The sequence below is a fragment of the Clarias gariepinus genome, chromosome 1, assembly GCF_024256425.1.
Source record: "Clarias gariepinus isolate MV-2021 ecotype Netherlands chromosome 1, CGAR_prim_01v2, whole genome shotgun sequence".
Lineage (NCBI taxonomy): Eukaryota > Metazoa > Chordata > Actinopteri > Siluriformes > Clariidae > Clarias > Clarias gariepinus.
Window position 1 is genome coordinate 48,382,601 of NC_071100.1, and position 25,003 is coordinate 48,407,603.

A 25,003-nucleotide genomic window follows, 5' to 3' on the forward strand; every position below is an offset into this window, starting at 1 on the left:
ACTCCAAGGTGGGAATCGAACCTGGAGATGCGAGGTGACAGTGCTAACCACTAAGCCACATATATAGATACACACACACACACTATATATATATGCACTATATAAAACTTACAAGTGATATATATATATATATATATATATATATATATATATATATATATATATGAGAATAAGGTGTTATTTTTTATTTAGCCACCTACTACACTAGCAAAGGGGAGCAAAAATGTGTCAAAACATTTTCATGCTTAAAAAAAACAAAATATATAGTCAATGGGAGTAATCTTGGGTCCAGCCAAGTTGTGTAAGATGTATACAGAGTCCTATATAATAGGGGGCATTATTTATGGACAAATCCTCTGGGAATAAAAAGAGGGCATTAAATGTTCCCCTTAACAACGGGGTTTTGAATGTTATCCAGGCTATATTTGCAAAAAAATATTTGGGAGAAAAAAATATTGCTTTTCCTCTGCAGGTCATCAAAAAACACAAATTTGGATTTATGCACATATATATTAAAAAACTAACAAACAAACAAACAAAAATCTAACATGCAGAGCAAAATAAATAGCAATTGCTCGTTAAAATGCCACAGAATCTACAAGAACCAGAAGTCATCATGACTATTACTATTAATAATGATCATGTTAAAAATAATGCACAAACGCTTTAAAAGAGAAACAAAGAGCAGCTGCAGGAGGCCCCAGAGCAAAGACTGGGGGAAAACGCACAGGGGATAAAAAGGGAAAAAAGCGAAAAAAAAGAAGAAAAAAAAATTCGTTGATTAAAAAAACAAACAAAAAAAAAAAAACTACTCACCGAAAGTTCAAAGATAAAACGCGTAAATTAGCAAGGGTGCAGATATTTATGTTCACAGGCGCAATGTGTCGGTGCGAAGCGAGCGAGAGAAAAAAACACTAGGAGTAAACGACGACTGGACTTCAAAATAAAAGTCTCCTCTTAATGTTTAGCGGAATTAGCACGAATTATAGACGCGTTTAAATCCCCGGGCTAAACCCTAATGTAGAACAAAACTACTTAAACAGGTGGTGTTTAAAAATAAATCGAAAAGTTATAATCACAAATAATGTTAGTTTAATATTTTTGTAATATTAATAATAAATAAATAAATATGGTGTTCCAGTTGAAACACAAACAGAACGCTGGTGAAATAAATTTTCCTTAAGAAGTCTGAGTGTATTTTTTAGCTTTAATCTTTTAACTATTTCTACAAACTCTTCACTTCAGGCAGTGTGTGTACTGTACATTCATATACACAACAAAAATATAAACACAACACTTTTATTTTTGCTCCCATTTTTCATGAGCTGAACTCAAAGATCTGTAACATCTTCTACATACACAAAAGAAAAAAAATATATAAGCCTTCTTCATAAAAACTAAATAGTACACTCCTCAAATTTCAGCAACCACTTTATTATATGTTTTTAAGGGACAATACTAGATGTGAACATTGGATATACTTTAGAGTCGTCAATGTCCAGCTTGTATAACAGTACAGATTTACTGTCCTTTAACTATAACTCAACATGCAGACTTTATTGTCTAAATAACCGGCAATGAAAGTGAGTACACCCTAAGTGAACATGTCAAAACTGTGTCCAAAGTGTCAGTATTCTGTAAAGTGCGCATCTTTATTATCTAGCACGGCCTCAATCATTCTGGGCCTGGAATTCACCGGAGCTTGACGACTCCAAAAAGTTTTATTTCTATAGTGTTGTCCTCTGAGAAGATATATTTAAATGTTTGCTAAAACTAGAGGGGTGTACTTACTTTTTTGAGTGAGGGGTGTATAAATGAGTACATATTCCGTAGATGCAGTATGAGTAAAAGACCAAAACTTCCATACAAGTTCCAACAAGTCATCAGTCGATTTTCGAGTGCCCCTCGCTGAAGGTTTACTGCAGTGGGCCCGAGCCACCTCAGGCAGGATCGTCATTCACGGATGCATGTCTTCTCTAAAATGTTTGTACAATTCAAATGTTTTGCTGTGGCAGTCTTATCAACATACTGTCTTAAGTCTTCTGTAACTATCTATTTGCTTTCTAAACTGAAGAACCCCTAGATGTAAACTTGTTAAAAACAGGCATCAAATAATGACTTATTTTATTACACAGTCCTTCTTGCTTTTCCTAGCGTGCAGATTTTACAACTGTAAGTAACCCTAAATGTATTAAGTAAGGAGTATTTTTCCTTACTCACTTGCATCATCACACAGCTGGTGAATACCTTGTTTTTTTGTTAAAAGTCTTCTTTAGGTACTACTTTGGATTTGCCCCTTTAATCTCCCAATCAAAGTGTACTAGATGTACAAAAGGGCCATCCAGCACTGCGTTCCCTATGTATTAACCCTGCATTATAAATGAACTATAACATCCTAAAGTGCTTTATATGGAAATGATGGTTAAAAACTGAATGTTATAATTATTTAAAAATAAATAAATAAATAGACACAACACGTGATCATAAACAGCCTTTTCTATTTTTTCTTGTTTTAACTGCACAAGTTGTACATGTTTTCTCAGCTGCACCAATAACAGTTATTAGACGGCGGTGAGATAACTCAACAATCAAAAATTCAAGAAGCAAAAAAAAGTCAATGAAAATTATATGTCATTTTGCATTAAGCTGTTGGGTGTGGGCAAATACACAAACAAACCAAAAAAAAAAAAAAAAGTTTGTGAGGGTGCGGGGCTTGGGGAGAAAAAAAAAAAAGGGAATAACTTGAATTTCTAGCTGATGCTCATAACGATGTTCTGAAGACAATAAAGAAAACCAAAAAATAAGAGAAAAACTGTTCCTTTTTAAATTTGCTTCTGTATACAATATAAATCTCTGAATCAAATTCGGATAATGGCGGCAGAAGTGACCTTCTTTACAGTTTTTTATATATATATTTATATATAATTATATATTCATATGTACATACAAAATCATTTAACTTATTTTTCCCGTACAAAAAGCAAAAACTTTCAATTTCCCTCATGAAAAGAAGAAAACTGCGAACCGCCCCCTCCTTAAGCGAATCGATGGCCGCATCTGGAATAGCACACTGCTAAATACCGTGTCAAAATAATACACCAAAATAGTCTGCTATTTAGTACACAGCCCTCTACGATGATGAGACAGGCACACACAAGACATGATCTTGTTCTAGGATAGAAATAATAGTTACACCGACTTTCTCGAATGAAGCGCTGGTTAAAGTTGCAAATAACCGAAAAGTATCATCACTCTGTCCACTCCAAACACGTCACCTCTTCTGTTCTTGATTTAACACTTATTGGGGAAAAAAAACAAACAAAAAAACAATCGCGTCATGATGACTGTGCCGACGTCAGTGATAATTACTCTATGTATTATAGTTACCACACAAGACTGGCAATGTTTACAATGTGCTATGACCAAGAAGCAACCGCGGTTTTGGGTGGAGAAAAAAAACCCTAAATAAATAGCGTATACAAGTCTTAAATTCGTAGTCCGAGACGAAATAATTCGAGATTCAAAAAATCGATTCATGCGTATTTTTAAACGATGGAAAACGAAAGCAACTCTAAGCAATAAGTTCTGTCCCAAATACAAAGTTTGCTTTGCTACAATCTTTACTTGCATGCACACTTCAAAGAGGAGGGGGGGTTTAATACCAAGCTATTTTTTCCCCTCTTTCAAAGGACACCACCTTTAAGAGGAGCTCACATCCAGATTCTCCATTCAAGTGCAAATATATCTAGTACCAAATCTTCAAATCCTTAATTCCCAGTTTGGGTGAAGAAAATAGTTTTTTTTTTTTTTTTTACCTGTTACGTATTGCAAGCCGCCTAAGTGCACACTCTAGTCTTTAGAGACTCGAAAATGAACAGATCCCTGATTAAAGTGCACTCATTAAGCATGGGAGAGAGGAACATGGTGTAGGATTGGGACGAGGCCGGGCCGCTTTGTCCTGCTCGAGTGAAAAGCTGAGAAATGGGTTCACTTCCAAATGGCTCCCTAACCCTGTGTAGTGCACTCAACGTCCGATAGTTTTCTGCTCCCTGTTTTTATAATGATGCTACATAAGCGGGAACATATTGACACCGTGTGTACTCACTGTAAGTAGTGCACACTTTGCCTCTGGGAAAATACAGCGTATAGAAAGTGCCCTACATAGGGCAGAAAATAATGCCACTGTGACCTATTTAGCGCACTACAGATCCAGTTAGGATTCAGCTCCATACTGACTTTGTCACAATCACAGTTACATAATCCTTACTTCCTCTTATTAGTGCACGACTTTTGGGGGAATTTAAACCCTAGATACAGAGATGCCCTACGAAGTGCGCTGCATAGGGTAGATGTCATCCCCTATAGGCTACATCAAATAATCCCACATAATCACTGCAGGTCTTGCCTCATGTGTTCAGTAGCTATCCAATTGGAAATCCATATACCTACCTGGACCACAGAGGATATGAAATGAAGTGGCCTACATTATCACCAACTTTAGATCTCTTAACTTTATACACATTTGCACTGTACAGAGTTTAAAACCTGTTACATGTCCAATAACCATCTGCGTTGGATTCAGGAAGTGCACTACTTGGGGTATAAAAATGGCTTCTACACTCCATCGAGTGTCCGAACAGGGAGCCATTTGGGATCGAGCCCGAAGATTCCAGCAAAGCTCAACCAGCAAACATGTTAAACACTTCAGTCTGCTGCTGTCTGTCCTCGAAACAGGAAGAAGAAAAAAAACAAAAGACAGGATGTTGACATGGCTCATCTTTTTTTTTTTCTCCCCGTTGCGTTAAAGATGCTCAGTTTGTGGTGAGGGAGGGAGGAAACTAGAAGGGCCTTGAGAAGCATGCGCTGGGACATCCTCGTGGCTGAATTGTCCTCTTCAGGGGCCACGATGTCCGGGAAAAGACAAACAAGAGAGCGAGAAGCCGTAATCTCGTCCTCTGCTCCAGTGTGTCAAGTGAAAGCTGCTTTCATTGGAACACTGTATGTGTGTGTGTGTGTGTGTGTGTGTGTGTGTGTGTAAGAGAGAGACAGAGAGAGAGAGTAAATGAGCTAAAGCCTACGTTTGTGTGTTGATCAGAGTACAGAAACGTATAAAAATGATCAATTCTTTCATCACATTCTTGCCTGTGTGTGTCTACATTGCAATCATCTCTCCCTCACTCTGTGTAAAGCTGTGTATGTGTGTGTTTTGCTGGCGTTTTACTCGCAGTGTGTATCAGTGCATAACTACTGTGTATGTGCTTAAATAGATGGCCATGGGCAGGTGTGTGTGTGTGTGTGTGTGTGTGTGTGTGTGTGTGTGTGTGTGTGTGTGTGCGGCTCAGGAGGACATGCACTGGACGTGGTCAGGGCCTCCGTCCTCATCATCGGAAGAATCTGCAGAGCTGTAGGACTCTGTGTCTGTGTCTCCGTCTCCACCTTCTCCGTGTCGGCTACGAGTCTAAATGTTAAAGAAATAAAGGTGAAATCATATAAAACACCTGCCTGAGTCCAGAGAGTCCAGAGAGTTTTCTAGTGGACTTGACAGAAGTGTGCAGGTGTTAAGGGAAGATCTAGATCTAGTGCATTGTGAAAGACTCACTCTAAGAGGTCTGCGGTTCCGCATGTGTCTCATCAGGAACCAGAGGAGCTGCGTGTCGTACTGCTCGCCGTGCTGGGCGCTGTCCTCGTCGCGCTCGCGCTTGTTCTTCTTCATCACCTGCGCAGAGAGAACAAAGTTTAAAAAAAAAGGAATAATAATAACTTTTTTTTTTTTTTTTAAAGGTCGTGAGACAAAAACGGTTTGTAGAGAACATGTACCTCTTTGAGGCCTTTCAGGTTGGTGGGGTGCTGCGCAGTCGGAGCCCAGAGTTTAACATCGTGGTCCAAGCCGCTGGTGGCCAGACCGGGCAGGTGAGGGTGGGGCTCCAGACAATTCACCTGGAGTGATGAGGTGAAGGAAACGTGAAAAGCCGCGGAAGATTCTCAAAACACGCAGCACGCGAGTCGTCTCACGCAACCACAACAATGCCAGATTTAAACATGCTTGTTCATTTATTATTATTATTTTTTTTTTTTATCATTTCTCTGGTTCATCAGTGTTGCTTACCACTCCGCCTCGGTCGCCCTCCATGAACTGCACCACACACGCCGAGTGTTTGTCCCACAGGTAAATGTGTCCACAGTCGCTTCCGCTTACTACAAACTCGCTGCACGGTCCATAGAAGTTCACACCTTTCACTAAACACACATACACACACACACTACTTATTTCAGTCTAAAGGCTTTGTAGTTTTTAAATTTGGCTTCTCATGAAACATTGGGCTAATAATTCTCATATAAATGTTGAATAAATAAAAACAGAAGCGTTCCTTTAACATAACACATAAAAAAGTACTAATAAGCAAATTCTTCTTTCTTTTATTTAAAAAAAAAAAAAAAAATCTTTTTTTTTTTTTAAATTAATTTTTACTCCTTTACTCCAGAGTTTTTTCACTCATCATCATTATTATTATTATTATAATAATCAAAACACAGAAATTCATGATATTGCGTTATGTGATAATTCCACCAGTGTGTGTCTGTCATACCCGTAGCATTGTTGCGGTGTCCTTTGTATCTCCGAAGATAATCAGCACCGTCACTATGGCTCGAGTCGAACAGATAAATGTCCTCGTCGTTATAACTCGCGAGCAGTTCTGGGACCGAAAATCGTACATTTAATAAATAAAAAAAATAAAAAAAACTGCACTTTGAATAACTTTTTAACTCCACATGAGTGTGTATGGGGGAGGGGGGGATTAAAAGTGTGTGTATTACCTGAGCCATCATGGCTGTATACTAAGCAGGTAATGTTCTTTTTGGAATCGCTGGACACCAGGTGAGACGGACAGAACTTTTTCAGAACACCGTTGTTTTCGTTTTCATTGATCTTCCTCTGATCGTAGATCCTAAATCAAAAGGTGAGAGGAGAGAAAGCGTTATTTAATATAAATTAATCTTACCATCTTGAAACGGAACACGTAGCCTCACCTTAAATACTGATCTCTTCCTCCGACGGCGAAGTGATGCGTGTTGGCCGGATTCACGTAGATGGTGTACAAACTCACCTTCTTGTCATTTTCCTTTACCACCACGAGTTTGCTAAAATCCAGAAAAAAAGAAATGATTACTCAGGAACACATGCTGTACAGGAACAGTTTATGTCTTTTTTTTACCACTGGAGGATACACGAAGGTCAAGGTCATCAAAAAAAATCTAAGATAATTAAGATTAAATACAGGAGACACACACTTTTTTCATCAGTCTAAACCTTACATGTGCAATTAACTTAATAGTAATACTCAAATTAATTAAATTATTAATACTGAAGGGAATTTGATTCACCGCGATATTCCACCCATCCTGCATCTGATTCAAAATGATGAGTCGTTTTGTTTGATTCGCTTAAACAACTGGAATTTGATTCCCGATAATGAATCAAATGATCAGCATTTGATTCAATATACCCAAGCACATCAGTCAACTTTTACAGGCAGTCCAGAGTTCTGTTCCAGGAGCATGTTCGTAAGTCCGATTTGTTCTTAAGTCTGACAAGGTAAGTCCTATACGCCTTTGACACAAATATACAATGTAAATCATACCAATCCACATGACTAAATCTCTGTCCCCTTTCCCCACACTGTCATCATGTGGCCAAAAAAACATAAACGGACCCAAGTTAATGAATCTCACAGTGAAATGTAACAGTGTTGTCTCTGTGCTTTTAAATCGCGAGGGGAATCCTGGATGCCATTTTGTCTCAGAGCTGTGTTCCACCGTATTGGACTGTGAACTCTGTTTTGTTGGAGATTTTCCAAAATTAGGATTATTCACCATCAGAACAGACGTTTTCTATCATCGTGCTCCAGGACTGATTCTCAGAAATCGGTGAAGCCGACTTATTTCTCTCGCACCAACACACACATACAATACTGTATACCAGATTTTATTTAAATTTTTAATTTGTAACTTAGATGTTTGTAAGTCGGGGACTATCTGTGTTTCTTTTCTAATTCGTCAACATGACTCGTCCACTGACTTGTTAATTTAACATTAGGCTTTTAAAATTTGGCACACTCAAAATCAACTCGGCGTAATTTGATATATTGGAACAAATCAGCCAACTGTTATTTGATTTATCATAACGAATCAATTGATGAACAGATTATTTAATGAAATCAACCAGCTGACTGGCATTCTATTCACTGCAATGAATCGAATTATCTGGCGTCCATTTGATTCACCATAACATATCACAACTAACTACAATTAATACTTTACGTGAACAAAATCAGCTAACCGACAATTATATCACCATAACGATCACAATCACCTGTCAGCCCTTCGATTTAATTCTCAAACTGGCATTCAATTCATCAGAACAAACAGGACGTCTTCCATATAACATATTCATATAATAAATTTGTTGCAAGTTTACAAAATAAAGTCATCTGGAAGTTGACCGCCGCATTTCAGAATGTGACATTTTTACAGTGTTTAGTTAGACGCACTTGGCGGGTCGATCGTTTCTCAGGTCGATGCCGTAAACAACGGCATCTTCTCCAGTGGAGAGGAAACAGCAGGGCGAATCCGGCTCCAGGGCCAGCTAAACCAAAAACACACATACGCACACACAGACAAGTACAAAGACAAGCAAAGACAAAATTTTTTTAAATACATTTGCAACCACAAACGCTTTTATATGCGGTGAGAAATAAAACCTGTAGTGTAAGAGATGACATTTTGGGCCACACGGGATTCATTCGCGCTACAAGATGTGTTGTACCTTGTGTGCAGCGCCTTTGTGCTGAGCCACTCGTTTTGTGTTTTTGCAGCGTTGCGTGGCGGACAGCTCGGCTATCCGGACCTGCCCGTCCCGAGCACACATGGCCAGTGTGGAGTCGCCACTGTGAGGGAGAAACTTTGCCTGCAGAAACAGAAGAATAGTTACATCTTTATTATAATCAAGCAGAAACAAACTAACTAACAGAATACAGTTTAATTCAACATGACGAGTAAACACACTGGGATGTCCGGGCTGACCTCAAAGCCAATTAAACAAATCGTCATCTGGTACGTGGAATCAAAATTTAGGTGAGTCAATTTAAGGAATTAAATTAAACATGATTCAGCAAAACAATTTAACTAGCTATTAGCCAGGAAAAACTAAATCCTTTGTTAAAGGTTTGCCTGAACCTCTTACCTGAAACACGTTGCTCTTGTGCCCACTCTCGAACTCGAGCTCAGCATGGCGTCTTGCCCAGTCCCAGATGACCACGCGCAGGTCATCGCTGCCCGAGGCGAGGCGTGTCCCGGAAGGGTTAAAGTGGAGCGTGTTGACGCAGCCGCTGTGCCGCTCAAGCCGAGCCTGAAGCTCCAAGCGCTGCACGAGTCCCCGAGAACCGCACACGCTCCGCACGAAGCAGGACGAGTTCTTCCCGATCTCCCGCTCCCGCAGGGACGGCACTGCGCGCCACTTGGGCCCAGCCATCTCCTTGACGTCTGCCCCAATCCATGCCTCCATGTCTTCGTCTTCTTCCTTTTCGTTCTCTTCTTCATCTTCATCAACATTGTCCTCCTCTTCATCATCGTTGTCATCGCCATCGTCATCGTCAGAGCTGGAAGAGCGGCGTGACATGGGCCGGTTTCGCTTCCGGCCGGCTCTCCTGTTCTCATCCTTTTTTGCTCGCTCTTTCCGACCACCGTCCTCGCTGTCTTGCTCCCTTCCCTCCTCCACAAAAGAGTACATGAGGCTGCTGTCCATGCTGTCCGTGTCCTCTTCTTCCTCCTCTTCTTCCTCTTCTTCTTCAACTGGCTGATCCTGATCTGGGCTCAGTTCTATCAGAAAGAATACACCTTCCATCGATTTTTCGCAATTTCGAGGTGTTTAAAAAGAATAAAATTTGATTCTTTTAAACGAATCATGCTGGTTTTTGATTCACTTTCACGAATCATACATAAATCAGATTCATGCAAGTGGATCAGTGGTGTTTAATTCAGAAGAACAGATCATAATAACTGCTGTCTGATTCATCTGAACACATCGCTCAGGTATCTAAACCTGAGAATAAACCATCGTACTGTTCTCAGAATATAAACTCATTCACTGGTATTAGGGTATGGTGATCTAAACTAGAGGCTGAATTACTCTAATGTATCTGAACCAAATTCTTCTCATCTAATCACTATTTTATGTGATTCACCAGAACGAATCATTATACAGGAATCTGATTCATCTTAACGGATCAGTCTGTAATACAGTGCTTTGGTATGAATTATTATACCTGCATCTGATTCATCCGAGTGAACCACTCTATTGTCTTAATCCCCAGAATGGATCATTATACTGGTATCAGAATCATCTGCACAAATCTCTTTCTTAATGCGACGCAAGAAAATTAATCATTTCGAACAATGAAAAAAATTATGTTCAATGTACTACAATCGATCGTTATACTCATATCTGATTCATCTGAACAAACCAGTCGACCTGCCGTTACCTGAATCGGGTTGTATCTGATCCTCTGTATTTGAAGTCGAGTCTCCTTCATTGGCCCTCCCCTTCTCTGGTTCTGGATCATCAGCGCCACCTAGAGGATTAGCCACACAGACGCACACCTGATTAGATGACAACACGCTGTAAGTTGTAATGCGCAAAGTAAAACACAAATGAGGGAAAAACATAAATAAAATAAAAAACTCTGAAGAGAGATGACACTTATGCCACTGACCGTTTGGAACGCTGGATTGCCCTTGAGTGTCCGCCATGCTGCCTCCGAGTCCTTCCTCCTAACGAAGGGAGCCTTGAGGTCGGGGGAGTAAATAAATCAGCGTTATATCATAACAGCTCCTCCATGTTTTAAATACAGACTGATTGGACAGCGGGTGAAATAAATGAGCCCACTTTAAGACGTAAAACAGAAGAAAATAATAAACAGAAGAATACAAGTCAGGAAAATTATGCAAATTAGACATGCATGCAATAAATAAGGACACTTTTACGCACAGTGTTTAGACCGAACCTTATTTAGGCTGGTGAGAACTCAGTTCCTCAAGATTCGCAAGAAAGCGAATCAAATCTAAATCGACTCACTGCACAAAGCGAAAGAAAAACATGATGTCCTGTCTGTTTTAGTTTACAGCATTTTTATTTTCCTGTAAACATAAACATAAGTCACAAGGCATGAGACAGGTGTGTCTGAGAAAGCTGTCTTTTTTTAACAAGCAGAGTCTAATGAAAAGCGATTCAACTGCACAAAGTGAATCGAAAACACGAAGTGTGATTTGGTTCGCAGCTGACTTTTTGGAGATTAACCAAGCCTTAAGGACAGAGATGTGAAAAAAAAAAGAAGTCCCTTACAGTTTTTAGGCAAATTAGACAAAAAAAAAGTTTTGATTTGTTTGTATGGCAATTCATATCACACCTTAATTATTTAAATTAATTAATTTATATTATTTATATTATATTAATAATTATTTATATTACTTTTTACTTAATATCTGCTTTCATTTGTTGTGATAAAATGTTGCAGTTCCTCTATAATCCTACAGGTGGTGTGTTTTAAACAACTCACACACTATGATAAAAAAAAAGTGCCATGAAACAGTATTACAGCATAAAAGTATTGTTTTTCTTGCGTCTCTGTCAATCTTTAAATGTTTGAATCATCGAACTAATTTTGATATTACACAAGGATAACCCAAGTAAATACAAAATACAGTTTTTATATGATTTTTTTTTTTTTTTTAAAGGAAAGAACCTGTCCAAACCCACATGGCCCTATATGCAAAAGTAATTGCCTCCTAAGCATAATAACTGTTTGTTCTACCCTTGGTTTTGTAATAACGGGTAACGAGTCTTTTTTACATCAATGTGAAGGAATTTTGACCCAAGCCTGTTTAAGCTTGAGGTCACAACCTGTTGGCCAGATATTTCTTCTTCAGGATTTTCTGGTAGAGCGCAGAATTCATGTTTGCATCAATTATGACAGTTCATGATACAGGATTGATGGCAGCATTCACATTCATACATTTCAATAACAGCAAAGAAGCCAGGAAAAAAAACAGGAACAGACTGATATTCTGTAAAGAGTACAGGGATCGGACTGCGGTAAAGTCATTTTCCCAGATGAATTCACTGTCTAGTTGTTGTTGCATCTGGGGGGGAGGTCTACCTCAGGTAAGTGTGAACATCAGTCCTGTGTCATGCCAACAGGAAAGCATCCTCAGACCATTCATGTGCGGCGTCACTTCTAGCCAAAGGATATGTATGGGGTCACTCACAAGTTTGCCTAAGAACACATCCATGAATAAAGAATGGTACAAAAACATCCTCAGAGAGCAACTTTTCCATCCAAGAACAGTTTGGTGATGAAAAATGGCTTTTCCAGCATAATGGAGCTCCTCGCCATAAGGTGATAGTGATAACGACAACTGAGTGACTCTGGAAACAAAACAGAAATTTTGGGTCTATGGCCAGGAAACTCCCGGAGAGGGTGGACCAATTTTTTTTTTTTTTTTAATTCTGACAAACTCCGAGCATTGATTATGCAAAAACAAGCTGCCATCAGTTAGGATGTGGCACAAAAGTTGATCGACAGCATGCCAGAGCGAATTGTACAAACCTTAATAAAGATTAAATGTACTCAATGGAGTTTTCACTTTTTTTTACACTTATGAAATGCTTGTAATTATGTAACATCTGACAAAAGGATCTATAATTACAAAAATCAAACAGCAGACACTTTGTGAAAATTAATATTTGTGTCATTCTCAAAACTTTTGGCCCCCGGCTATAGAGAAGATCAAGTTGAGCATAAAGTCGTTACAGCAGAGACACAAACCAAAAGCTGGTGTGTTAGCCACATTAGACACTTACTGATTTCTGATTTACAATGGTCACTTACATTTTTTATTTTTGCATTATATAAACAGATTGTATTCTGTTTTGCTTTATTTGTGTTATTTTTTCAATCCAGTTGCTGGAGGAAGCGTTGTGTAAACAAAAACACACACCGAGTTAGCAAAGCGTGATTAGCTGCGCTCGCGGATTAGCATCACATAATGACATTTCTCCTGAAACATTTATTTTTTCGTTTTACAAACCAAACAATTGCGAGTTATTTCAGTTTAGTATTATAACCCGAGTAGCATTACTCCATGTTAATGTTCGTTTTGTTTACTGCTATTATTATTTTATTATTAAATCAAACACGTTTTATTTCCACAGATTAAAGCTGAAGTCTGCACTGCTCTGAGAGATGTTCTGGAGTCCTGATGATTGTTGTTGTTTTTGTTGTTGTTGATGCTGTTCTCGTGTTTAGGTCAGCTCCCGTCACGGGCTAATTTGTAAACACAGCTAGCTAGCTAGCATGCTCGCCAGGCGTCAGTGTTAGCGCGAGCACTAACATTAGCATTAGCATTAGCAGTAGTGTTTAATACCTGTACCTCTTAAGCAGGCCCGAAATACAAAATTCCTCCGCACTCCTACAAACTCGTCCTGAGCAGACTGGTGCACTTCAGACTCAACACCAACAAACAAATCTATGAGACATCTGCAAAATAGAAAATAAACTCCGAGCAGGAGCGCGGCTTTAAATCTCCTGCTGCATCTGTTTGTTTTGGTTTTTTTCTCTTTTTTTATGTTGACCGAGGTGCTTCGTAACTACTTTTATTATTTCTTTCATACGTACTTCCGGTAAGATTTTTTTTTATACCGGAAGTAGATTCAGTCTCGTACAGCGCCAAGTTTAATCTCCAACACAACATAAACAGGAGTGTAACAGGACAGTAAAATGTATAATGTTTCTTTTAAAGAAGTCCAATACAAAATAAAATAAAACAAAACATAAACAATAAATTATTAATAAAAAACAAATGGGAGTAAAAACACTACAAGGAAAAACTAAAGGTTTATACCATATGAATCACATAAATATAAAATTCTTGGAGCCTTGGAGTTTAAATAAATACGATATAGATAACCATACAGATAGAAAAATAGATAGATAGATAGATAGATAGATAGATAACATACAGATGGATAAATGGATGGATAGATAGATAGATAGATAGATAGATAGATAGATAGATAGATAGATAGATAGATAGATAACCATACAAATAGATAGATAGATAGATAGATAGATAGATAGATAGATAGATAGATAGATAGATAGATAGATAGATAGAAGACAGATTAGATAGATAAGTGGATGGATGAACAGATAGAGGTGGAGGTGTTTTATAGTAAGGCATGAGTAGAGTAATGCAAAGCTGAACTTTACAAAGGCACTTTCCACATCTAATAGAAGTAAAGAAAATGTCTTTGTTCAGATCACATAATTTAATATTTGCATTTTTTTTATATTTATATTTAGGTTTATCCTTGACTCCTTTATTCATGGACACTGGTGGCTCAGTGGTAGGTGTTTCGCCTGCTATGCAGAAGACCCGGGTTCGACAAACGACCCAGGCACTGGATGCATTACCTGTCCCAAGCCCGGATAAAATGGGAGGGTTGCGCCAGGAAGGGCATCCGGCGTCGAACCTGTGCCAAGTTGTTGTGTGAACTGGATCTTCCGCTGTGGCGACCACTTGCCCCGAAAGACCAACAACAACTTTACTCTTTTATTAACTTTTTGTGCATCATAAGGAGTGACACTTAATTTTATTGTATCTGCAGTTACAAAAAATAATCTATCTATCTATCTATCTATCTATCTATCTATCTATCTATCTATCAGAAGAGATAGTGCAGTCTGTCTCTCTCCCTCTCTCTCTGTGTGAAACTCAGGTAACATTTTATTTAATGTAAGAAGACAAAAGGTGAGCAATGCACAAAGAAAAAGTTTATTATTGATTAGTTTAATATAAAGTTATATATAACCTCTCAGACCTATTGATGCTTTGAAATGTATTTGTAACCCTTTTTCTACAAAAAAGACGGGTATAGTGTCTTTCTATTAATAATGACTTACATAGCAAGGCATTAATGCTTGGTCACTATTGTGGCCCTAAATGTATGGTCCTAGAATTGCCCCTGTATAGTGGTCTCCAACGCAGAGCTTCAATTTATTTTAATTTTTTTTATATGTAAAGTGGTTTAGCTCTCACAGGAAGCCCGAACCAAAAAAATTATAAACAACTACAGGTCATGTAAAAATGTCTTAAAAATTAACAATAAAAGCAAAGTTCACATTTCTGCTTTCCTCCAAAAGCTCACACACGCGCGCGTTATTAAAATAAACACAAATATAAGCAGCGGAAATATTGAAACATTTAAACACTTTACACATTTATCTGGGGTCTTACCTTTAGTTCCAGAAGAAACTGTCGAGTTTGACTGTAACTTTACCCACTTCGGAATTGTCTTAAATCCTTCAGTGTAACTGTTGAGGGGAAAAAAACAAACAAACAAACAAAAAAACATCACGCTGGCGGGTCAGCGAGTGCGTCTAGTAACCAATGGCAACCATGGACGCAGGTTGATGACGTTGTTGGTTCCGTCTGCTTGAGCTGCGTTCCATTCCGAAGTGTACTGTACAGAGTGTTCCCTACTCCCTGTTCCGTTTGCAGTGATGTAATGACGGTGAAGATAAAAAAAAATATTTATTTATTTATTTATTTATTAAATCACCAAAAAAAGTACAGTATAAAAGAGATGAAAGTACAAGATTCAGGTATAGAATAGTAAATTATACAAATAATTATACACAGTTTAATAGAAGTTATACAATATAAGCAAACTTGTACAAAAATATATAAATATGTAATAACAGTATACAGAGAAACCCTCGAAAACTCCACCACGGAACACCCTGCGAAGTCACCAGTGCTGACGTCACTTCCCTTCGTGCGTTACCATGGTAACATAAGCACCTCGGATACCTGTCGCTGCTGGTGTGGAAATTTCACACTATGGACATTAAATGTTGAATATTTATTGAAACAAAAACTGATACCATTATAAAACATATACTATTAAACATGTATAACTTGTAAATAATAATAATAATAATAATAATAATAATAATTGTCTGCATTCTATAACCTATACGATGCATCTTGGTGTTGTTGACATCTTAGTCAAACTTGAAGTCACTTCAGAATATTTGCATTTGCTTTCAAAACAAGACACATAATTTTATATGGAGGCAGATCAGTCTCATAAATAATTCACACAAAAGACACGATGTAGAAAGATGGTGTGTGTGTGTGTGTGTGTGTAAAACATATTTTATTTTGTGTCTGTATCCGTGTGTGTACAGCGCGTGTGTAAAGCAAAAGCATTAGAGAGGTTAACAGTAGAAGCGCCACGCCAGTGTCACCTACTTTTAACGCGATTAAATTATGTTTATTATGCTTGACGCTCTGCGATTTATGCAAAGTTTGCATAATTGTAGCCTGTGCATATGCTTCATTCACCAAATACTGATTTCTTAATGTTATTTACTTGCACATACTGTAAATTTTAAAGCTGAAGTTTTCTATATTTGCATATTATTTTTCTTATTTTGTATTTTATTTCTTTTTTTGCATTCTCTATTTATTTTTATTTTTTTTACGTCATGGGCGATTATTTAGGCATTTCACCGCATATCAGATCAGGTCATGTATGTGACGAATATAATTTAAATTTTAATTTTATTGTGGCCCAGTTAATGCAGTCACACACTAAGGAGACAGGACACATCAAACAGGACACATTCTTTTGTCCCCACCCCTTCAACCTTCAAAGTAAGTGTGAATGCATATTAGGTTCCGAATTTAGGGATGATATTCGATAGCAACCTGCAACAAGTTTGCCAAATAAATTCAGTTGTTAAAGCGAGTTTCTTCGAACTCTGCCTGCTAGCAACAGTGAAGTCATTTGGTTGTAGGAGAGACATGGAAAAAGCTATTCCAACATTTACTAGTTTCAGACTGGACTACTGTAATGTTTATTTTGGCATTAACCAGTCCTTTCTCTATTGCCTGCAGCTGGTTCAGCATGTCTTTTAACATGTACTACTAAGCATTCGCAAATCACTCCAGTTATTTTCTTTCTTCACTGGCTACCGGTACATCAGAGAATAGAGTATAAAATTTTGCTTTTTGTTTTTAAAGATCTTTCTGGTATGGCACCAACCTATGTTTCTGATCTTATTCAACTGCACACCCCTGGCTGTACTTTGAGGTGCTTTAACACCTCTACCAACACTCTGTTACTGAAAGTACCTAGAATGAGATATAAATCATATGGTGGTCCTACTTTTTCAGTGGCAGCTTCTAAACTGTGAAATTTCCACCCTCCGAATCTTACCCCTGAAAACGAATTCTCCACATTTAAAGTCAATGTAAGGACACATTTATTCAGAAAAACCTATATTATGTAGTAGAGGGTGTGCTTAGTCTTACTAACTTGGCTTATAATTTATCTTCTGTTACATATATTTAAATGTTGATAATTTAGTTCACATTCGTGCACTTTGTTCATCTAGAAACACCTTTTTAGTAGATTTTTGCTATATAAATAAAGATTGATTAATTGATTGAAATTAATTTCAGTGTTTCCTCTCTTAATGAACAAAATTGCATCATCCCTTTTGAGATTTCTCTAAAGTCACATCTTCGTGTTGTATTGAGAACCACAACCAACCCATTATTATCCGGAAAGATAGTGATACTCTGGTATTAGATTTCATTAATTTCAAATCCAGGTGCAGATTTGTTGTTATGCTGTATTACAATAAACCTTGATTTTCAATAAATCTCAATTTTCAATGTAGAAATCCATCTTGTAGAAATGCATCTGTCCAGAAAGAGAAACCAGAGACATCAAACTTAGAGATTTGGTTCTAATAGAGGACTGAGAGATCTAGAAGCAACCATAATGTACACATACATATTTACATACAAAGTACAAAGTCCTGATTTGTTTTACTGGATGTCTATTATTTACCATCAGTGCACAGAGTACATTATTATAAAACAGACATCCTGATGTAGGTTTAGATCTCATTAGCTCTTGATTACTTTGCAGTTGCTAATGTCATGGACACGCAAGCTCTCTGGAAAGGAGGAGAACGGCTGGTGTTTTATCCTCTTTTAGACATGACTTTTTAGGCAACTTTTACTTTAAAATTATTTTGTTAGTACAGTGTCTTGTTGGGTTGTCCTTTAAGATCAGTTTGTTCAATCAGTTTGGCTTTAATTTATTTCTTTACAGTTAGAGCTACTATAGGAAGGATGTTGGCTGACACTATTCATGAAATGTTATAATTTGTACACGTCCGAATGATGTTTTGCATGTGTTATAAATTATGTTGTGCCCTTTCTAAAATTTGCTCGTTAGCTAATGACTAAGGGGCTTTCAAGTTCTGACCTGCAAGTGTGTAAAGTGTGTCTTCAGTGTCTCCTGTCAGTGGAAATCACACCCATTGTCATGACCCAAATATGCAAAGAAGAGGTCAGTGTCTCCATCTAGCAACCAAACTTTAGGCAGCTGATTGAATGCAGACTCTCAATGTCATCACTGCATATTTTGACTGACTTTTACATGTTGCATGTTTCGTGAGCTCAGTTGTGTTATCTTAAATGGAGACACACGACACGAGTGATCAACACCATTGTGACACTCCACGAGGGTCAATGATAAACCATCAGTTTATTCAAGCATCAAAACAAGCACATTTTACTTATTTTCACTTGAAAATCACTCAAAATTTTTCTTTTGAAGTCAAAATGTCTTGAAAAACACCTGTATACTTTGTCATTGTAAAAGGTTCGAGCTGTTTAGGTTCACAAGCAGTGCAATTGGTTTTGCAGTAATTTTGACCTCTAATTTTGAATCTCTTACATTTGGATATAAGTGGCTTTAAGGTTCTAGCAACTGACTACAGTAAAACAGCTGCATTTTTTTTTAACTCTGCTTGAATCTATTTTGTCTCAGCCTGCATGAAATGTGTCTTTAAGATCAAAGAAAATATGGAAACACAAGAGTATTAAGGGAGAGTATTAATTACATGTGCTGGGGGTAATCTGTTCCATGTCTTTAGTGAAAACATTGCAGCCTTCTTTTTGAGAATTCATTAATGTAATCTTTGCATTGTACTAAACACCACAAGCAAATATCATTTTAGAGAATAGCAATAATAATAATAATCGAGTGTGTTCTCATTAAACCTGTGTCCATGACCATGTTTGTTGTTGTGCTTTGTTAAAATGCAATGGCTTTCGGAAAAAAAACAAAAAAAAAAACACTCACAACATTAATTACAGGAAAGAAAATGTATTGCATTCTACCTGGCTGAAAATAAAGGAATTCAAATACACACAAACAATGTTTTTACATACAACTATGTATGTCTATGTTTTGTCTAGTATAATTATATTTTAATGTAGTGTCAGTGACGTACATACAATAAATCTCTACATGGTTAAAATACTACAGGACCTCAATCATGTATTGTTCTTGAAGTAGAACTGGTAGAAATCCATCTGTCCAGAAACAGAAAAAAAAAAAGTCAGTTTTTCATGCATCAAATTTAAATATTTGTTTTAAATACAGGACTGAGAGATCTAAAAGCAAACCTAATAACTCATAAATATAAAAAATAAAAATAAAAAACCCTGAATAATAATTGTACTGCATGTTAGTTACTCACCATCCGTAGCAGAGGAAATTGAGTTTCTCATTGCAGTCTCTGTTCTCCCAAAGGTGTGTGTTATTGTTGTAAGCTCCACAGCGGTAGGGTAGAGCCGGGCATGAGGGCAGTGAGATCAGGCTCCGCAGTGGCACCATGTTTACAGAGACCCACTGACCATTTATAAAACGCAGTTCTTCCACACATGGACTGTTTGGGTTTGCATTGTTGCATTTTCTGCCAAGATAGATTGTCCAAATGGGCCAGCCAAGCCAGTGTAGTAAGTTCTGCAGTAGTCAAGAGCTTCATCCCATGTCTTACTCGCATTCACCAAAACAACTCTCCAGGAACAATAGAAAGGCTGAGCGAAATTACAGGAAAGATCATGCCAGCCAACTGACGACACAATGCCACAGCTCTCGACTTTTCCAGCATTATCAGGTTGGCCAGATGCCCACTTAAAGAAATTAGGTGATGTTCCATCAGACCATTGCCAGGTGTTTGAACCAAATGTGGTTCTGTTCAGCCCGATCCAGCCATTTACACTGGAGAACGCACCTGCAGACATCAACAATATCTGGTTCTCCCTGTCAGTAGTGATGGTTGCCAGATCCGCATAGTTTTTCCTGCAGTACTTCTGAGCAGAAAACCAGTCCATGTATTTAGGAATGTAGATATATTCTTTCACCTGACAAACAGCCATGCTAAAAATCAGGAGAAAAACCACAACGGATGACTTCATGTTTGTCTGAGCTCTGTGCTTCAGGTGTGTCTGAGCTCTGTGAATGTTTAATAGTGTCACTGCCAGGTCCGATTAGAGGTTAAGTGAGAACTCATTTACAACACAGGCAAAACAGGATATGCTCCAAAGGGACTAATTTTCACATTTTATGAATAGTGTCACACAACATCCTTCTTATTGTGTTGCTATAGCTTTATGGGAAATAAAGAATTAAATCACACCATACATAATTAAGCAGTTTTACAGAAATACTGATGTAAATTTAGATCGCAAATGAGCAAGTCAGCAGATAAAACTTATAAAAAATTATAAAGAAATATTCAAAGGGATTATAAAATATTATCAAATTTAACTGGCTAATAAGCAGCTTAGCAACTCTTTGGCATAATGCTTTTTTTCCCCAATCTTTTGTTTTTTTTTATTGCTGTTGGTGAAAATAACTGGTTGCCAAATGCTAAAAAATAAAGGAAGTTAAATGGCGAAGATACTATTGGGATTAGTGTTACACATTCGTTGTTATACATGCACGGAGAGAATTACCGAGTTTTACTTAGTTTTACTTATTACTTTGGAAATGAACAAACAGCCATTATTGCCGTCAGCAGCCGTGTCCACTTGTAATGCAAAACATGTATCGTTGAGCTTCTCAATGATTTGATCTTCAATGTCACATATATGTCTTGCGACTGTATCGTTTGATAGGGGGAAAGCTTGTTTCATCTAGCATGATGGACTCCATGTCTACAGCAGCAGTGCGAATGAGCTACTCAGCCAATGTGTGTATTTTTGCACTTGAAGTTCTGTATGCATCTGTGAATGAAGCTTTTTGTGCATGGCTCTTCACTGATGCAGATTTTACCATGCGATTTTCCTGCTGTCTGTCAAAGAAGTCGCACATCTTATTAATGTGACTGGGGTGTGTTGTCTCTAAGTGTCTTCCCAATTTGTTGGGTCTCATGCTGTCTGTTGCTGATGAATTAAGACACAAAACACACACGGGTCCAAGCACAAGATACGCTAAATAAAATTTTTCTTTTCGGCTGGTTGATTAAGCTTACTACCTGTAAATTTTTCGGTCTGCTTGCACTAAATTGCCTATTTTTTATTTATTTATTTATTTTTTGCATTTTTTTTGGTCCATGTAACAAATTTATCCATGTGTGTTATTATGCCCACTACGTGCACTATTGGCCCTCTGTGTGAAAGTTTTCTTATATTGTCCACTGCAATAAGCATGTCGACGTTAAACCATTATTGTTGCACTATGGTTCCACTTGGGCCCCAAACTGATGTTATTTTATATTACTTGTATTAATGACCCATTTCTTTGTGTGTGTGGTTATTTTGTTTTGAGAGTATGATCTTTGTCAATAAGGGAAAGCATGAATTAAGATAGTCAGAAAAAGACGAATTTCCTCCAGTTCCTTGTACCCCACCGGTCATGTCTTTAAGGTGCGAACCACATTTTGAGAACAATGGCTTTAATGGCCCAGAACTCACCTTCAGTGAACTCTGAGCTTATTTTTTTGGCATAAAACACTGTACATAAAATAATATACATTGTTATGTACGCTAGCAACACAGGAAATATAAGTGTTATACTCTATTTTACCATTTATATAAAATAATAAAATATAACAGCTATATATTTTTATATTCTACCCATTTCTCTTTTTTTCATGGAGAGAATTGTCAGTCCCCAGCCTCGCTCACAAACTAATTAACCGACATGGGGGCATAAATAAATGCGACATGCAAATTAGCAATAGGAAAACTATTCTGCAAATGTTATCATCATTTTAAACTTTTCCTTTATTTTCTTTTCACAGAAATGCTGAGGGAGAGGAGGGTTTCCTTCGATCCACTAACTATTTGCTTTTACACGTCACCATATCTTTGTAGTCTGACCTGTAATACTTCCCTCATAGATTTCACTTTAATGCTCAAAAATACCTAAAGATCAAAAATACCTAAAGATCATCCCTTATCAGTCCAATATGGAACAGGTCTTTTAGTTTCCATCTATGATGGAAAAATATGATTGTATATTTTACAGGATGGATAACAACCTGAGCATCAGGACGTGTTTCGTGGAGCCTTCCACCTGCTCCTTTTAGTTAAAAAGTGGCCCTCTATCACTTATAGACTGTCCTTTGAAGTTTTTTTTAAACTTAAGGCACGGGTTTCTAGTTCTAGTTCTAGATATCTCTAGGGCAGATGTGAAAACTCTATCAAGCCAGACGATTGAAATTTAAACACTGTTACGTAGCTGAATAATGATTTCTCAGGATTGCAGTAAGGAAGCATTGCGAGGACATTGTGAGGACACAGTGAGGACATTGATAATCGCAGTCTACTTTTTGAGAATGTACTGTATTGATGTGATCTGTACATTGGATTAAAAACCACTAATATAATTACTAAGTAATATCAGTAATAATCAGGAACAGATTTGTTATTCTGTGTTAAAATAAATAATCGTAACTTGGTATAAGCAATATACAGTATACATAATGGATGCAACTGGATGTAACTTACGTTTTAATCAACCGTAAAGTTATGTTTCAGCGTATTTGCAACGGCTTTCAAAACAGACATTAACACCATCAATTAGAGGAAAAAGAAAGCATTTATTTGCTGGCTGGAAATTCAAATTAGGAATTCAAATTACACACCAAAACAAGGTTTTACAAACAACTAATTAATATATGAAAAAAAAAAAACACTTTATTTCACTTTAGTGTCAATGACTTGCATACAATCTCTACATTTGTTAAATACTACAGGACCTCAATCATGTATTGTTCTTGAAGTAGAACTTGTAGAAATCCATCTGTCCAGAAACAGAAAAAAATTTCAGTTTTTCATGCATTAAATTTGAATATTTGTTTTAAATACAGGACTGAGAGATCTAAAAGCAAACATAATAACTCATAAATATTTAAAAAATACACCCTGATTTATAATCGTACTGCATGTTAGTTACTCACCTTCCGTAGCAGAGGAAATTAAGCTTCTCATTGCAGTCTCTGTTCTCCCAAAGGTGTGTGTTATTGTTGTAAGCTCCACAGCGGTAGGGTAGAGCCGGGCATGAGGGCAGTGAGATCAGGCTCCGCAGCCGCACCATGTTCACAGAGACCCACTGACCATTTATAAAACGCAGACCGGTCCACACACGGACTGTTTGGGTTTGCATTGTTGCATTTTCTGCCAAGATCGATTGTCCAAACGGGCTGGCCAAGCCAGTGTAGTAAGTTCTGCAGTAGTCAAGAGCTTCATCCCATGTCTTACTCGCATTCACCAAAACAACTCTCCAGGAACAATAGAAAGGCTGAGCAAAATTACAGGAAAAATCATACCAGTCACCTGACAACACAATGCCACAGCTCTCGACTTTCCCGGTATTATCAGGTTGGCCAGGTGCCCACTTAAAGAAATTAGGTGATGTTCCATCAGACCATTGCCAGGTGTTTGAACCAGATGTGGTTCTGTTCAGCCCGATCCAGCCATTTGCACTGGAGAACGCACCTGCAGACATCAACAACATCTGGTTCTCCCTGTCAGTAGTGATGGTTGCCAGATCCGCATAGTTTTTCCTGCAGTACTTCTGAGCAGAAAACCAGTCCATGTATTTAGGAATGTAGATATATTCTTTCACCTGACAAACAGCCATGCTAAAAATCAGGAGAAAAACCACAACGGATGACTTCATGTCTGCTGTGGTGTGTCTGAGCTCTGTGAATGTTTAATCGTGTCACTGCCTGGTCCGATTAGAGGTTAAGTGAGAACTCATTTACAACACAGGCAAAACAGGATATGCTCCAAAGGGACTAATTTTCACATTTCATGAATAGTGTCACACAACATCCTTCTTATTGTGTTGTTATAGCTTTATGGGAAATAAAGAATTCAATCACACCATACATAATAAAGCAGATTTACAGGAATCCTGAGGTAGATTTAGATCGCTAATGATTTTGATCGCTAAGCCAGAAGTGACAGCAGATAAAATTCCTAAGACAAAATGATGAAGAAATATTCAAAGGGTCCAGGGGGAATAAAAATATTATTTAAAAAATAATATTTAACTGGCTAATAGGTAGTTTAGCAACGGTTTAGCATAATGGTTTTGTCCATTATTGTATGCATATAAATGTGTATGCATCTACCTTTGAGCAAATGAAATATTCTTCTATAACTTTTGTGGAAACGTGAATTCACTAGAACGTTCACCACAAGTTGTCATGTATATTATTTTCTCATTCCAGAGTGTATATGAGCTGTTTGTGGGATGTTTGTTAATAGCATGTATGTTTTATTAATACATTAATTAACATTATTTGTAACATTACGTTTTCTGGTAAAAATAATTGGTCTGATTCCACAGTTTGTTCTGGGTTCGAATTTTGCTGTAAATTTTTCCCTCGGGCAGTGGCTCTTATACTGAGCACCTTAAGGGACATGGGTGGGAAAAAAAGGCCTTTTGTTTGTGAGATCTCGCCATCATTTCACTATATCTCGCAAACCATGACCCGTCAGCATTACTGATTTATTTCAGCAGATGGCAGTAATGCACTTGATCGAACAGGCGAGCGTT

The 25,003-nt window shown here is 37.5% G+C and overlaps 1 protein-coding gene across 1 annotated transcript; it reads right to left on the reverse strand.

Moving 5' to 3' along the window:
• Positions 1-2,481: 2,481 nt before the first annotated feature.
• dcaf8 (DDB1 and CUL4 associated factor 8) lies at positions 2,482-13,705 on the reverse strand. Its single transcript, XM_053495619.1, has 13 exons — positions 13,486-13,705; positions 10,770-10,841; positions 10,539-10,628; positions 9,242-9,876; positions 8,825-8,965; positions 8,550-8,644; positions 7,030-7,140; positions 6,817-6,947; positions 6,588-6,695; positions 6,107-6,237; positions 5,818-5,937; positions 5,600-5,716; positions 2,482-5,458 (listed from the first exon to the last, which is right to left on the reverse strand). The coding sequence occupies exons 2-13, from the start codon at positions 10,804-10,806 to the stop codon at positions 5,339-5,341; spliced, it is 1,836 nt and encodes a 611-aa protein (XP_053351594.1). The 5' UTR covers positions 10,807-10,841; positions 13,486-13,705; the 3' UTR covers positions 2,482-5,338.
• Between the last annotated feature and the right edge of the window lie 11,298 nt (positions 13,706-25,003).